The sequence below is a fragment of the Microchirus variegatus genome (genome assembly GCF_963457635.1).
Source record: "Microchirus variegatus genome assembly, chromosome: 5".
Lineage (NCBI taxonomy): Eukaryota > Metazoa > Chordata > Actinopteri > Pleuronectiformes > Soleidae > Microchirus > Microchirus variegatus.
In genome coordinates this window covers 7,681,399-7,698,242 of record NC_139806.1, presented here as the reverse complement: position 1 = coordinate 7,698,242, position 16,844 = coordinate 7,681,399, and the positions used below count along the sequence as shown (strand labels likewise).

The window sequence follows — 16,844 nt, the reverse complement described above, 5'->3', positions numbered from 1 at the left end:
GGTCCACCCCACCACCTCCTCCTCCTCCTCCTATTAAACATATGATGGGAACACACTTGAGGCCTGAGTGTTTTATAAGTATGGATTATGTAGCGCACGGTGTTTTTAATTCAAGGGGCGGTTCAAGAGAACACGCCCACTTTTTTTAATCACATGCTCCGAGGGAAAGGAGCCGAATACAACACACACCAACTATGCTTTTATTAAATGACACAAGCCTAACTTAACATGCAGGTTTGAGGGGAACTGGTTCTGTTTAAAAGCCGTGCAAAGTTTCCAGAGGTGTTACCATGGACTTTGGGGGCCCCAGGCAAAAGGGGACGTTGAGGGCCCCCCCAACATCAGATCAAAAATTTGTGAGAAACAGAACTAGCTAATCTGCAGTCTTGTATAAAGTACCGTAAATGATACTTGAGTAAAAGAATTTAACAGAAAATTACTTTGGTAAAAGTTGAATTCACTTCTTTTTTTTTAATATTACTTAAGTAAAAGTCTTAACGTACATGACATTAACTCTACTTAAGCATCAAAAGTAATTTGCTGATATAAAATTTACTTAAGTTTTAGAAGTAAAAGTATTAAAGCTCCCATAGAGTGGTCCTATCGCACATATGTGAGTTATGTCTACTTGCATACATGAACTTGTTTTTATGGTCAAAAACCTCCTAGTTGCTGCAAACGAGCCGATAGAAATCTCTCCTCGCTGAAGCTCTCGTCAGCCGCGCTGTTTCAGACTGAAATCTCACCCCCAGAAGACAGAACTGTGTTGTGATTGGTCAACCAACGAGAGCTTTCCCAACTGTCTTGTGATTGGCCAGGTACCTTGAAGTGACAAAATTAGCTCCCCCCCTCTGGAACGGTGGATGCACTGCTACTCATTATCAAAACATTGTTTTAACAATGTTTAAAAATGGCTTCGTCACGAAAAATGGCTTCGTCGCTCCCCGCCACAGTCCCTTTTACGCCTTTGAGTCAAAAGACACTGTCGCAAGTGAAACACCTCCACAACGGGCGTTCTTCTTCTTCTAAGGTTCAATGTACGCAACCGGATGTGCCCTGTTCAGGAGATGGGATCCTTACGTAGGGATTCCAGGCTTTTTCAGACCGCTTGCAGTCCGAGAAAACAATAAAACCCAGCGTTTGTTTTGAAACTTTAGGGCTTCATAAACAAGGTAATGGCGCAGATACACACCAAAAAAACAGCGTTAATTGGAACTTCCGGTCTATGGGAGCTTTAAAAAAGTTATGAGTGAGGCTTGAGCCACGGTGGCTCAGTGGTAGGGCGCGTTGTCTTTCAACTCGAAGGTTGTGGGTTCACTTGCTGGCTCTGCCAGTCTATATGTGTCCTAGAGCAATACACTTAGCACCATGTTGAAGTGTGTAATGGGCATGAAAGATGTGTGAATGGGTGAATTTCAAAAATGTAGTTTAAGGCAGTTGATCAAGACTAGAAAACGCTATATAAATACAGACCATTACCAACTCTTCTTCTGATTTTACTTGGTAGTAATAAGTAACAAAGACAGGTGTGGAGTAAAAGTTGCTAGAAACATAAATAACAAAGTCCAGATAGTACAGTAACTAAGTATTTGTACTTTGTTAGATTGCAACACTGCTAATCTGTGTGCTGGCAAGAATCTGGAGATGTGATACATGTTCTGATGCAGGAGTGATGAAACCGAGGCACTAAAAGGAAGGTGATTAACTTCATGTCGCCTGGAAACTTTATCGGAGTCTGCAACGACCCAAGCCGCTGCAGCCAATAACAGACGAGGACATGGTGACAGCGGCTGAAACCTGAACAGGGAAACAACATTGGCTCAACATCGGAGAAAAAAAAGGGAGAAGGAGAGATACAACAAAGTGCATAAAGTCTATGTATTGAACATGGATGGAGCATCTTTCTCCCTCTTCTTCAGCCAAATAACCTTCTCTCAATCATCTGGACAGTGCCACCACAAGGAGAACTGAATTAGCAACGCCTGGCAAGTGATACCGGCAGAGACCGTTTAGTTTAGTAAGATTGATTAATTAAAACATACGAGGAAGGACAAGGATATATCACCAAAATCAATATTTTGACCCACCCCTCGTGTGTGAAGTGTGACATCACAGTGACTGCAAAGACTCCCAATCATAGGACAGCACATCGCCTCCAACTCTGGTTTAATGAATTAGAAAGGGAACTTATTAACTTATTATAGCTTATTACCTTGGGTTAATTGGACACTCTTGGACACAAATTGACCGCAGTCACGCCTCTAGGAAGAAGCCAAAAGAAAACAAAATATACACCATGTGTCTTAATTTCTAAGTGTAACAATATCCCATACCATACAACCAAAAATAATTCGATTTAAAGTCCGATTAACACTGAAACCAAAATAAATAAATACGAGATGTTAAAAAAAAAAACATGAAAAACAAACAAACAAAAAAAAAGGTATAAAAGTCAAGTAACAAAACCACAACTTTGCTCCTTATAACTGAATTATGCTTCATTTATTAGGTTCCTGTGAGCCCAATGATTGCCCCTAGAGGATGTTAATACGGCCCTGCGTCTATTATAGCCAACAAAATGACAGATTTATTTCCTTGAAGATGGATCACATACTGTACAGGCCATAAGATCATCATAGGCACAGTTTACATACTTTACAGGAACACTTTGTATTTACAGTGGAAGTTTGTTTTGAATTCAGAGAGTATAACTAACAGATGTGATGCAGATAGAATCTAATGATCAATATTTTGTGATATTAAGCAACTTTAATGACATTAGTATTAGTTGACGTTACGAAGGATCCCTTTAAATATCCACTTCTGTTCTCGCCTAATTATTTCATCGCGCCCTTCACGTGTAACTGATAAAAACATAAACCGCGATAAACAACTCAGACCTGCATGTGTTTTGATCCTCTTGTTATCCATATAATATTTATAAAAACTCATAATAGGTTATTCATCTTCTGTGTCAGACTTGCAGTCATTAATTTCTTCCTCTTCTTGATATCCTTTTAATGGCATCACATTAATTCTCCTCCTCCCCTTGTGTAGAAATAAATAGAGGTCGTTCTGCAGCATGTGTGCAGCTTCACGCAGAGTGAGTCTGACATTAATCAAGGAGTTGGTGGTAGATTTTCAGTGCCTGCTGTCCACATATATGTGTATATATATATATATATATATATATATATATATATATATATATATATATATATATATATATATATATATATATATATATATATGTGTATATATACATATACACACAGATATATGTGTATGTATATACAAATATATGTGTATATATATATACACATATATGTGTGTATATATATATATATATATATATATATATATATATATATATATATATATATATATATATATATAGCTGCTTCTCCCCTGTGACTGAATAACAAGTGACTTCTGTAGGTAATAGAGGGTTCACTACCTATAATTTTGCATTTTGTGTTTGTTGTGCTCGGTCTTGACCTTTTGCTGACCATACGCTGGTTCCCGCTCTACAGTTTCTATTGCATTTTTGCATTCGTCAGCTCTGTAAAATGTACAGTACATAGAGGAAAATAAGCTGCAAGCAGCACTTTAGTGCATGTCGGGGACCAATGAAGGTCACTGTGGAGTGACACAATATCTGGTAAGCATGTATAAGCCCTTCATACTCAAACAAGGGTCTGCCCCAATCTATCGTTCCACATCTACAACAATTTCTGAGATTGTCGACTTATGCGTTTCCTTCTCTTCTTTTAGCATCGACTAGTGCACGTGTGGGTACTGCAGTCGCCACGCAGCCGTGCTATGACGACCCCCACCCACGTTGAGGAGGTAATATGAAGGGATGGAAAGCGACGTGCCTGATACCCAATCCGATTCAAGTAGAGCCGAGTAGTGCCAGAAGTGTATATTGACAAAGCATCGTTATTGTAGGCGCTTCTGTCGCGCCACCGTCAGTTGTGACACAAACACATCACGTACTGTGTGCAGCGCAGGAGTGTCGCTGCAGACGAAATAACTAAACACTGCTACACTGACAAACAGAAAGAGTAAATAATCAGCATTGTGAGAACTCAATTGACAACGGCTTGAATGTAACAGACATTCATTTACATTCATTTAAAGCTGCCGTTCGTGAGGTTACAAACGACAGCTTTAAGTTATCTTGTTGAAATAAACAAAAAAAAGAGAAAATAATTCACCCTTGTAATACTCAAAAATAGCTTTATAAACTATTCTTTTAAATAACAAAATTGAATTACTCAATTTTAAATTCATATTGGCTCTGTTTCACAATTTTACCAACACATCTGCTTTAAATAGTCTTTTTTGGCTTTTTGTACAGTAAACCTTCAAGTTTCGCTCCGATTGTATTTTCGCCCTTGTACTGAAAAAGGTAATTTTGTTTTTTGCCTTGAATTTTACTTGTATTATTTTTATATCATTGTATTACTTGCACATTTATTCAAATAGACTTAATCCTATATTATAATAAAGAAAAATTATTTGCATTGGACACTGTATTGACAAGCAAGATGCGGTCACAGTCGATCAGTATTGCACCTTTGGTCCATCCCTCGTGTTTAAAGCATAATCCACGTCCTCTCCACATTTGCACAAATCACATGAAAAACTTGGACACCCTGTATGACAACCTGTCAAATCCCCTCGGCCATTTATCTTGCACTGTTGAGATTAACAGAAATACACAGAGGAGGCAAACAAACAAAGGGAACCTTTCATCTGATTAAACAGTGAAACTGAGAGTCTGACTTGTATTCCTGATTCCTGAGATGATGCAAAGAGCTGTAAACAAGTCCTCTGGGAGGGTGCGCTAAACAAAACCAGATGGACCAAAAACAATTCACAAAAGAACATATTCTCCGTGAAAAATTGAGACATTGTCGAGGGTTCCATCTCCTAACTCGACACAGAAAACAGCTGGTAGTGGTTTCTTCTAGTTGCCATCCTGTCTCTCTCCCTCCTCAGGTGCAGTAAAGTCATTCAGAAATATTAAAAACCAGTAAACATCACAACTTGTCATACTAAAGGAAAGAACAGTTGTTACTAATAACATTAACAATGGTTCTGTTCTTCCCAAGTGTCCCAGTTAGACCTGACAGCGTGACAGTGGAGCAGCACGAACACTACCAGGACCCTGAAGCTGGAGCAGCGGAGAACAATTCAGCCGCAATTACATTTATTGGCTGCATCTGTGCTTGTCCTACAGTGACATGTGAAAATATCTGTGGTGAGAGAAAAGCTTTGGTAAAATGAGTTAAACTCCAAGAAACACAAATACAATCCACACTGCTAACTGTAAATCTGAGAGCGAGATAATGGTCACATACATTGCATGTGCTCCCACCGCTGTTTTCAATGACGCTTTTAAAAAGTAAATCAAGTTTTGTCTGATATACGTTCCCATTTAACTCAATCATGAACTGAAAAAGTTAACCACAAAATAAATCTGATCAAAAGTCATTAATTAGTCACACAAACAAGAATATTTACACTCGGCTTTTGTGAAGAGACTGATTCATTGTCTGAAACATTTGTTGTTTCCAGCTTCTTGTATTAAAGATTTGTTGCTTTCCATTGCATAATGTGACAGTAAACTGAATATCGTTGTGTTCTTTGGACAAAGAAAACGTTTTTTGGGACATTTTCTAGACAAAACAATCCACCCAGAACGTAACTGGCAGTTTGACCAAAAACATTATTTCTTAGCCGGACCTCATAACACATTTTACACACAAGTGTTCATCCTTCTTTAGAGAATCCAGTTCATGTACCAGGGTTGTGAACTAACTTAACTATATTCAAACGAATAGAACTTGTTGAATTTTAAAGGTGCATTACCGAATAAATCTAAAGCAACAGGCCATAAAATCCTCTTAATATGTCACAAAGACTCAGGAATAATATTCATATAACAAACTGAACTCACCAACAACAACAGCACAGCCAAAATATTCGCATTAAAACAAATCTTTTGCGGACAGCAAATCATGTTTATGGTTTGAAACCATGTTTTGGCATGTGGCGCCACCTACCGCCGTCTACCAATCACTGCAGTCAGTAGAGTCTCCGCTGCCGAGCAAACACGGGTTGCCAGTCACGTCTGAGATACGATGGTGGAGAAAAACGAAACCTAAAAGACCTCCGTTTTTGGCCACATTCTTACACATGGTGCCTTTAACAAGTCACAAGGTAAAGCACAGCTATTCAACCAACATAATAAAAAGCAGTTATTTATGGCTCCCTATAGGCAGTTAATGAAATGACCCCATCATTAAAGAGATGCAGGTGAAAACCAGGGTTATCGAGCTCTGAACATCACGTGACTCGGTTTCTACGAGCCCCCATGTTGGCAGCCTGTGATGCGGCAAAATGAGTGGAACCCGGTGCCGAATCACAAAACTTGACCGACTGAATATATCCGATCTTTTTAATGCCTCCAGCATGGTTTTTACAAGTTCAGAAACAGCCGGAATGGACATTATAACGGACCTGCGGTATCCTGACATCTTCAACTTCCTCATCAACTTCCCTTCATCTCACTCCAGAGAGTCACCGAAAGTTTACAAGAGTTCTGAAGGGAAGCGAATGGACACAATTTGGCTTTGTGACAGACAGTCAACTACAACTGGAGTCTACCGGCTAAATGCTGCATTGTTGTCACCAGACTGGAAAGTGTCACGTTAGCCTAACATTAGCATTAGCAACCGGGCAGTGTAATGTAAATAGTTGCTGTGCAGACTCGTATGTCAGTTAGACTGAGTCCATTATTTACAGAGAGTTAACCACAAAATCCTTTGCTTATGTTTGTTCCCATCGCTCCATTTTCTTCTGCTCGCTGTGAGCACGTTGCACAGCAGTGATTCACCTCCACCGTCTCTGTGGGGATCCGGAAATCATGTTCTCCCCTTAGCTTGTCTCTGACTGTTTTAGCACCCCAGGGCACAATATTCACTTTTATGATGAAAACAGTCAGTAAAGAAAGGAGCTTTCTGACATATTGCCTAATTTATGTGCCCTCTACTGCAGTGTTTCTTAATCCTGGTCCTCAGGGACCCCTACTGTGCTCCAACACACCGGCATCAAGCTCTGCAAAAGCCTGGTAATGGCCCATTCATTTGAATCAGGTGTGTTGGAGCAGGGTAACATCTAAAACATGCAGGATTGAGAAACACTGGTCTACTGTATATGTCTATATGGGATGAACCACGTTGTTTCCTGTCAGGGGGGGGGGGGGCGTGTCTGAGGCATTATGTTGGTGGTGTGATGTCATCACCCCGGGATGCCAAAACAGTCTGAGGCAGATTAATGGGAGAACATTTTACCGCATCCCCACAGATCCAGAGAGACTGTGGAGGTGAATCACTGCTATGAAACATGCTCACAGCGAATGGGAACACACACACACAAGCAAAGGATTTTGTGGTTGTCAGTTAGAGCTGAACAATTACTGGAAATCACAATACGGCCGACTGCAATTATCAAATCGCAGGAGGCGCAACATTTGTTAAAGCCTAAATGTGTGTCAAAATATCATTTTTCAATGACTTATTGTCTTCGTCTATACACATCTTATTCTTCAGACTGAAGAGAACATCTTTGTTTCACACAGATCTGCACAAATATCACACAGTAATCATTTTAAATGTTTTTTTGTTTTTGTTTTTTGAATGAGCAGGTGTATTACACTCCGCCATGATGGAGATTACTCTTCTACATACTGTACATCTGTGCAGCATCAGTAGGATCTGTGTTTGAATTATTAGGCATATTGTTCTATTGTGGTTTTGTGTAAAAGGCAGCAGCAAGGCCTCAAGGTCATCACAGGACTGTTCAGATGAAACTATATTAACCCTGCCTCGGTGTACTGTTTCCTATTAAACACTGGCTGACCAACCAGTGTATTTTTGTAACACCACTACCCCCTGCTGGATGGTTGTGGTAATACAGCAATGGGTCACTTTCAGTGATTTTTGTACACTTTTAAGTGGTTGCTGCAGGTGTTTGCTGTTAACAGGTTTGTTTTTTTTTGTTATATACTATATATAATAATATATACAAAAGCTCCTGCATTTAATCAGTGTCCACTCACCTGAAGCCCTGAGGACAGTCCAGCAGCTGCTTCTCCCTCAACGTCCTCTATGGCATCTTCGGTTGATTTGTGATTTTCCTATGTTTAATAAAACCATGCATTGAACATATGCTTCAGTGAATAGGATCTTATGAAACAAACGTGTTCTGTTGCAAGCCCTCCTCACACACCACTTGGACTTTCAAGGGTTTCAATAATTCATAATAAGGACGTCACCTTTGCTCCTCATCAGCTGGCTCTGTTTCTGGCTGCTTCAGTGTTTTCCATATTCAAATCTACACCGTCGATTGTTTCCATTGTGGTTCAGTCTCCTGGAGTCAGGGACTGCTTTTACCTTTGAATACAACAGCAAGGACAATATTTTTTTGACTGTGTGTTGTGAAAGAGCATGAGTGGAAACATCATCAACTAGCACACAAGTATGTTAAATTGTTACTTAAAACAATTCCTGTGTATACAGGGGTGTGCACAGACATTTGGAAGGGAAATTAAAAATTAAAAGTACACTTTCAGACACCTATTATAATAATAATATACCTATAATTTACAGCACAGCATCACTTTGTATCACTGAGATGGGCATTTTCTAAACAACACTGAATGTAAGACACTGTCATTTGGGGCAGTAGGGAACTTCAGAACACGTTTTTTGATTGGAAGGGTAGGAAATTAAGTTGTCAGGAAAACTAGGACACTGTAACACGTTTCTCCACGAGAAAGACACTTCTTTATAAACAATAAAACATGTATAAATGTAACTTTAGGGCACTTGCTCACAGTGTTACCACTCCGCGTCCCCCATGTGCACGCCACTGCAAAAGTACAACATTTCCCCCGCTGCTGTAAAGCTCAAATATCTGACGACGTTAGGAGGTAAAAGACGGTAAAAACAAAATTTTGACGACCAATATGAACTCAAAAGTTGGTTGCCAACCGCCTATAAAAAACAATAAGAGAAGAAGACGAACCGCGTTCTTTACGTGACACACTTACGTTGGCCGACTCCGCTCACTCTGATTGCTCTGTGATACAAAACCAGCATCCCCGTCAAATACTGCGCCACCGCCGGTAGCGCTAAGCTCGGTGGCTAGAAGAACGCTAGCTCGCTGTTCAGGGGGGCGAACCACTTGTGCTCTTAAAGGACGACCTATTTAACGATTTGAAAGATTTTACCGAAAGCAAGACATTTTACTCTTAAAGGTCGTGGTGAGTATTTTGTTCCAAGACATTTTTTTAATTTTTTAAACTACCTTTTTCTTTTCTTTTTGGATTTTTTTCAACGATGTTTTTTGCTGTTTTGCGAGTGGACTGAACGCGATGATGCGCTAGCTAGCGAGGTAGCTGGCTCAGCTAGCTTGGAGACGCCCGTCCTCCTCAAACGCATGAAGGCTGCTTTTGTTTTGTTTTGTTTTCAGTTTTTTTCAAAGTAAAACACGACGACTTGGATGCATCGTAGCTACAGTCTCATCCCATTTTTAGCCTTATTTTTGCAGTGTTAATTGTGGAGAGTCTTCCTTGACGGGACTGAATGGTTTTTGCCAGCCCACCAGCTAGCTAACTAGCTAATTGGCTGCTTTTGTTTTTGATAGTGGTCGCTATGTAAAGAGATTCCAGCTTAATGTTGACTGCGCAGTCAGAAGCGTTTTGCGGGATTTTTTTGTTTGTTTTTTACAAGCAGAGGAACTGGTTTGCGGCCATGTCATTTTAATGCTTTTCAATTGATGCTCGGCGAATTATGGCCATGCCAACTGGCTTTGAGCCCCCGAGGCTAGCGCAGGCCCCGTGTTTCACACTGAAGCCAGGTGGTGGCGCTGTTGGGGTCCAGAACGGTTGTGTTGTGGGTGGTTTAGGTAATTTTTCCCCCCCATGATCCATTGGTTTTATTTTTCTTTAACGTGGAGTAGATTTTTGCCATATTTTTCTCTCCCTTGGTGAAGAGTGATTTTTCTGTTTTGTTTTTCCCTTTGGAAGCTTTGGACTTAAAGTGGCTGCAATTTTGTGACACAACGTTACACACACATTTGAATAATTAAACGTTGTTTGTTTGAAAGAGAATAATGGCTGTCTGTGTATCCAAATCAACACACGCCTTCACATTCACTCCTATACACAGGTTTAACCAGGGCCCATTTTCACAGCAGGCATTTTGGGATGTAACAGCGGGAAACACAGGTGTTCACATTGTAAACTGATCACTGGGTCTTCCAATCAAAGATAAAACTTTACTTTATGCTTCTATCACATGATCAAGTGTCCACTACATAAAACAACCTTACACGCCCCAGCTAGTATCTTGTTTTTGAAATATATGATTGTTTGTAGTTGCGGACCATCGCAGAAAATAATCAATGAGCTGTATTTGAGACTAATGAGTTATTGTCACACACTTATAACGCATACAGCAAAACAGGCAGTTTTAAGTCTCCCTTGTCACCCATTTGACAATTTCCATCAACTAGTTGTAAAAACAATCATGTTTACCCTACTGCTTTTCTTGGAATTATTCCGTCAGTAAAGACCTCTTTAAAATATACTAAAATCCCAAGTGCATTGAGTTCCTTGTAAATAAATTCTGCATCAGTTAATCTACTTTCCCCCAAAATTAATAAACAATGTCTATATTTTATATACAAATATATATTAAATATTATTTTGGCAAAGATTATGATTATGGCGAAACGTGACATTAGATAATTTAGTTAATCGGGACATGCCCGTCACTGTAATACAAGCCACGTTTCCTACTACAGACATTGCAAAAACAAACACTGATGTTTTTGCATGTGAGATATTAAGAGGTAAAAAAAAATCTGTCTTTTTTGACAGATTGAGTTGTGGTTAAAGGGATATTTCTTTCTACAAGGGTGTCATTTCCTAGGCTCTTACAACAATACACAAACGGAAGCATACGTTGACAAATGAGGCCTTATTCTCTCTTAAGAATAAAGGTTTGTCTGATGTGTTTAATTCCAGTTTTGGTTTGTTTCTCTTAAACGAGGGCCACTTTAGTTTGCACAGATCATATTTTATGACATCAGATATTGCACATAGAATACATGTTTAGCGCCGTGTATAAGTCCCAATTGGCGAGTTGAATTGGAAGGTCATGTTAAGAGCAGTTGGCGTGTTTGAGTCGCTGTCACCTGCACATACACGCACACACTATTCAACCAGGTAAGAGTTGGTACAAGATTAATCCTGCTCAGCTTGACTGAGGTGTGTTTTCTGTCGTCTCAGTATAAATCTCACGAGGGGCGAAGGTGAAGGTCGAGACACCAGCCCAAACTGAACCCAGGCCACAGAGTCAAACATCAGACAGACGACAGCCCCTCCACACAGACGCTATGGAGTGAGTGATGAATGTTTGGCTCCCCCTGTCAGCCGGGTGGAGCGGGTTAATGTTGATGACACTACTGTTGATATGTTTTTTCCTGCGTGAGGGCTCCCTGTCCATTTCCAGATTCACACAAGACCACATTCCCCCTTGGGTTCAGTGTGGGGAAAAGCAACACGTCCCATTTATTATCAGAAGAGTTCCCAGTGAATATAAACACGTTTGGTATTTTTCGGTGATTTTCTATTCAAGGTCAATTCTGTATTGTTACTTAGAGCTACTACAATAAACAAATGCACATGCTGCTATGCACTATTTAGACAAAACATAAGAAGATGGCAAGTGAGTGTAGAGGAAAAATGTGCCAGAATTAATGCACAGAAACCAAATCCAAAACTAAAACTAGTACTATAAAGCACTGACAAATGCTGGGTTCTTTTGCATCACCTACCTTCAAACTCCTTGTTTAAAGTAAAATATACATATGACAGATATATTTTTGACGAACACGTCGTCGCATGTAAACCCAGAATTTATCACTGGCACCACCACGCTCCACTCCAGCTCTGTGGCTTTATTCTAGATTGTTTGTCACTAAAAGGCAACTGAACGTGTTTCCAGAGCAACTCTACAATTGACATTATATGTAAATAATGTAATACAACAGCCAGGACATGAGTCTCTTTATCCTAATAGTTCTGAGTCCTGAGAGCAACAGCAGTTGCTTTCACACTGAAGGCTTTTCTGTGTTGTATACATTTACTTCCTCTTTCTTGTAAGTTTGCCTTAAGTACGATAAATGTGCTGAAATGGCAGACCCTGAACGGAAAATGCTTCCTGTATAATCTAAGTAAGCATCATTTGATTGTTGTAGTCACTTAAGATACGGTTCCTTAATAGTTTCCCGTCGTTCTTTTTAATATCAGTTATAGATTTACGCTTGAAGCCTTAGCATAATAACTTAACGTTCATTCTAAGCTTATAGATAAACACAGGTGTGGACGCGTGTCTCCTTTATCATCGGCGCAAGTTTATTTTTGAGTTAACGGTCTTGGTTTTTACAGAAAGTCCTCCTCTCCACGTATCCAGGTTCACAGACTCTCCACTGCTTCACTGGGGAGATTCACGTGACTCATTCTAGCGCTAAATGTGTTTTTTTTTTTTGTCTGTGTCTCTTCTGTCTTCTACCAGCCGTTCACCCACCACCTCCAGCCTGATGGCCAGCAACGTCACCAACAAGACGGACCAGCGCTCCCTCAACTCCCGGGTTTTCATCGGCAACCTCAACACCCTGCTGGTGACCAAAGGCGACGTCGAGTCCATCTTCGCCAAGTATGGCAAGATCGTCGGCTGCTCCGTCCACAAGGGCTACGCATTTGTCCAATACTCCAACGAGAGGAACGCTCGGGCTGCCGTTGCGGGAGAAGACGGCAGGATGATTGTTGGACAAGTGCTTGGTGAGGATTCAACTTTTGGAGCGAAAGGAGGTCGTTTTGATAATGTGAATTGTTTTGAGATCCACTGATTAAATGTCTTGTGGTGAAGGTATTGGTAGTTTGTGTCAAACGGTGTTCAGGTACTTACCAAACACCCGCGTTGTTTGCACCTGTGTTGACTCCTTTCTGTGTTTTTTTTTGTTTTGTCCCCGTAGACATCAACCTGGCCGGGGAACCCAAACCACACAGGTCAAAAACTACCAATCGTTCTACTGGAGACATGTACAGGTTATATTAGCACTGTCGCTGCTGTAGACGTAAAACAAGTCTCAGGCAAGAAGGATGCATGTAATGTGAGTGAGCACAGCTGACCTGAGCTTAACACAACTGGGTTTTTAAACACAGATTGCAATTGAAAATATGCATTTAAATACTGTCGAAGATATTTTTGACTGTTTATTTTGTGGAGAGATGAGTTCTCTTCCTTTAACAGAGCTGTGCAGCTCACTCACCTGAGACACAGGTCACATGCATCCAGCGTGGCAGCTCAAGTCAGTCCAACAGGTGCCTAAAGGGGAATTAAGTTAGACAAGTTAGATGTTGTTGCTTTGACTTAAAGCTCTCCTGACATGACCAGTAATTCAGAAATACTTTTAATCACCTCTTCGTATTTCCTTCTAAACACGCGTCGCTTCTCCTCCCGTGCAGCAGCTCTACTTCGTTCGACCTCAACTACGACTTTCAAAGAGATTATTACGACAGGTGAGTCGAGTTTCCGTCTAACAGAACCGTGTGAGAACAGCGTGTTCCCGAGTTGAGACCAGATTTAACTTGTGGTTTTTTTTTGTGTTTTTTTTTTTTACCCCAGAATGTACTCCTACCCGTCCCGCGTCCCCGCTCCCCCTCCCCCTCCCCCCTTGTCACGGGCCGTGATCCCGTCCAAGCGCCCGCGGGTCAGCCTCAGCGGAGGGAGCAGCCGGCGAACCAAGAGCAGCAGCTTCTCGTCCTCCAAGAGCAGCCAGAGAACGTCTTCATCCAGAATGAGTGAGTGTCTCTCTCGCCGCTTCCTGTGACAAGCCAACAACTGCACAACTGTACTTGTTAAAGTCTTAACGCGTAGCTGTGTTTTTTTTTTATTCTGAAAAAAAAAGGCAAAATGGTAGCTGGCTAGCTATAAATTCTGTACAACCATTATCTCGTAAAACTTGAAGGACGAATACGGTCAAAAGCATTGGTTCTCAAAGTGCGGCACGCGGGCCATTTCTGGCGGCCCGCAATTAATTATAGTTGATTCCAGTTTTTAATCCAGGAGCTACTAAGCTTGTTAAATGTTTATTGGACATTACTGGATACTAGGGATGTGAATCTTTGGGTGGCTCACGATTGGATTTGATTCCGATTCTCGATTCAAAAATTGATACAATGCATAGTGTGTTAAGGCAAATTATGGCATCAAAACACTAGCGTTTGTATAAGAGAATGTGATAATGTGATCACACAAAGGCAAACTTAAGACAAAAGTTAACATTTATTCATTCAAAACAAATACATATGTCAGTATACAAATATACAAAGAACTTGCTTACTGTACAAAAATATAACTTGCATAAATAAAAGCTTAGGCTAGCTGCCTTTTTCTCCCAGAAGTTATAACAATAATTTTCCCCCACCCCTACTGGATACAGACCAATAAGTGTAAACTGTAGAACTGCAATCTGGTCATTAAAATTATTACAAATGGTATTTCTTTCTGGGTTTTTTTCTTGTTTTTTTTCTTGTTTTTTTTTCCTTTGGCGGCCCTCAGTCCAATGTTGGGTTCCTAAATTGGCCCTCGGGTATCAAAACTTTGAGAACCCCTGGTCAAAAGGATACAGTTCCCAGCATCGTCGCAGTCGTTCTTGATCTCATTCTTCGTCCCCGTTTTCTGCAGTAAAAATGGACGAGGTACAGACCATCAAGCGAGAATTGAGCCAAATCAAAAGCAAAGTGGACGACCTGCTGGACAGCCTGGAGCGCATGGAGAAGGACCACAGCAAGAAGTCTGGTACGGACAAAACCTGGACGCTTTTAACGTCTCACTCGGCCTGTTGCATAGAAACGGATGAATGTGTAGACTCCAGAGGCAGCCATTTCAATTCTCATTTCTCTCAAGACTCAATTTAATGTCAATTCTGAGCGTGTCTCCTGTGTTTGTCAACAGTTAAGAGCTCAAAAACCGAGCCAGGTGAGGTGACTTCACCACCTCACCCGAGCAATAAGAAGGACGCTGTGCTAAAGAGGGAGAGGGAGTGCCAGGATATGAACGACTCGGACGACGAGGAGGACGACGACGAGGAGGAGGGAGATCTGCTGGAGGAGGACGAGGTGAGACTCGCTCATGTAGAGCTGCAGCTAACGGTTATTTTCTTAATGGACGAATCTATCGATTTAACTGCAATTGTTTCAGCTCTGCATTCACATAGGGATTGCAGTCAAGAGTTGAGGGTTTGCTTTTACTTTAACCCTAAATACTGCAAGAAGGAATGATCAAATGTTTCTTTTTTTTAGCGCCTTTTCTCTCTTCAACATGTTAACTATCCCTGACTTTTGCTAAGGCCGCACAGGAAGTGGCACCACTCTCTTTGAGAATAAAGCTTTCACCTCACGTTAAACGTCTGCTGAACACTGTCGCGTCACAAGCACAACACATTGCTGAAGTTAAACTGTCTACTTTTCCCAGAGTCCGTACCATTTCAACACTGCTTTTATTGTGAAACTCCTTTATGTTCAGCTCGTGTGTCTACTTTTAAGTAAAAGGGGCCATATGTAAGAATTTGGCCAAAAACGGTTACTACATTCAAATTCAAAATACCGAGGTCTTTTAAGTTTCGTTTTCTGACGTAACTGGCAACCCGTAGTTGCTCGGCAGCTGAAACTCTACTGACTGCAATGATTGGTAGACGGCAGTAGGTGGCGCCACATTGCCAAAACATGATTTCAAAACATAAACATGATTTGCAGTCTGCAAAATATTTTTTTTAATGCAAATATTTTGTCTGTATTGTTGTTGTTGGTGAGTTCAGTTTGTTATATGAACATTATTCCTGAGTCTCTGTGACATATTAGGAGGATTTTATGGGCAGTTGCTTTAGATTTATTACATAATGCACCTTTAATGTTATGATTCTGTTGCAAACCGTGCAGGTGAAGAGTCAAGAGGACGACGAGGAGGAGGAGGAAGGCGAGCACGTGGAAGGTGACGACGATGGAGACAGTGTCAACGGCGAAGAGGACTCGTAGGCTCGGCACGCACACACACCCACATTCGCGAGGCGTTTGCAGCTTCCAGTAGGAACTCGGACTCGGTTTTAACACTCGTATTGTAGATACAGAAGACAAACACGCGCACAAAAGCATGGTGCACACATGATGTTGTCCCTAAGGCTGATTTTCTCCCCTCCCCCCTCTCTCCATCTTTATGTTTTGTTACTTCTGCCAGTTGCCCAGTGTCACCGCAGGAATGGTTAGCTGTAGGTTTTGGTTTGTGTTTTTACCGAGTCATTACCCGTCTTCAGGTGAAGACAGAAACGTGGACTGTTAATGTTCTCAGAGACGACAGCTCGACGGACATGTCCTAACGCAACGCCCCGGAAATTCAGCGACAAAACGACAATTCTTTCTTCTTCTTTTTATAGGTTCAGCGTGTTTTGTTTAGTTTTTCCTCATCAGTGAGTTTCATCTTGTGTGTCTGTATATCAGTGTCTGTTTTTTATACTGTTTAGTTTCCGTTTAACTGTTGAGAAATAAATTGCAATAAAATATTAAAGTTGGACCCACCCTTGCTTTTTTAAAAAAAAATATTTGGTTGAAATGAAGACATGGCTCTTTAACAGCATTTCACTGTAGAGGTGAGGTTTAATCATCTGAATCTATTTATGGAGTAAAGCATGGAGTTTGGCTTTAG

The 16,844-nt window shown here is 40.8% G+C and overlaps 1 protein-coding gene across 3 annotated transcripts; it reads left to right on the top strand.

Moving 5' to 3' along the window:
- The first annotated feature begins 9,195 nt into the window (after positions 1-9,195).
- LOC310927863 (heterogeneous nuclear ribonucleoprotein C-like) lies at positions 9,196-16,706 on the top strand. Of its 3 annotated transcripts, none has more exons than XM_083890269.1 (9): positions 9,196-9,337; positions 11,369-11,480; positions 12,657-12,922; positions 13,117-13,150; positions 13,613-13,663; positions 13,770-13,945; positions 14,832-14,945; positions 15,102-15,265; positions 16,085-16,706. In XM_083890269.1, the coding sequence occupies exons 2-9, from the start codon at positions 11,476-11,478 to the stop codon at positions 16,178-16,180; spliced, it is 906 nt and encodes a 301-aa protein (XP_083746395.1). In that variant the 5' UTR covers positions 9,196-9,337; positions 11,369-11,475; the 3' UTR covers positions 16,181-16,706. The 3 variants fall into 3 exon arrangements, with proteins under 3 accessions (XP_083746395.1, XP_083746394.1, XP_083746396.1); XM_083890268.1 differs by having other exon boundaries at positions 13,610-13,663; XM_083890270.1 differs by lacking the exon at positions 11,369-11,480 and having other exon boundaries at positions 9,202-9,337; positions 13,610-13,663.
- Positions 16,707-16,844: the final 138 nt, after the last annotated feature.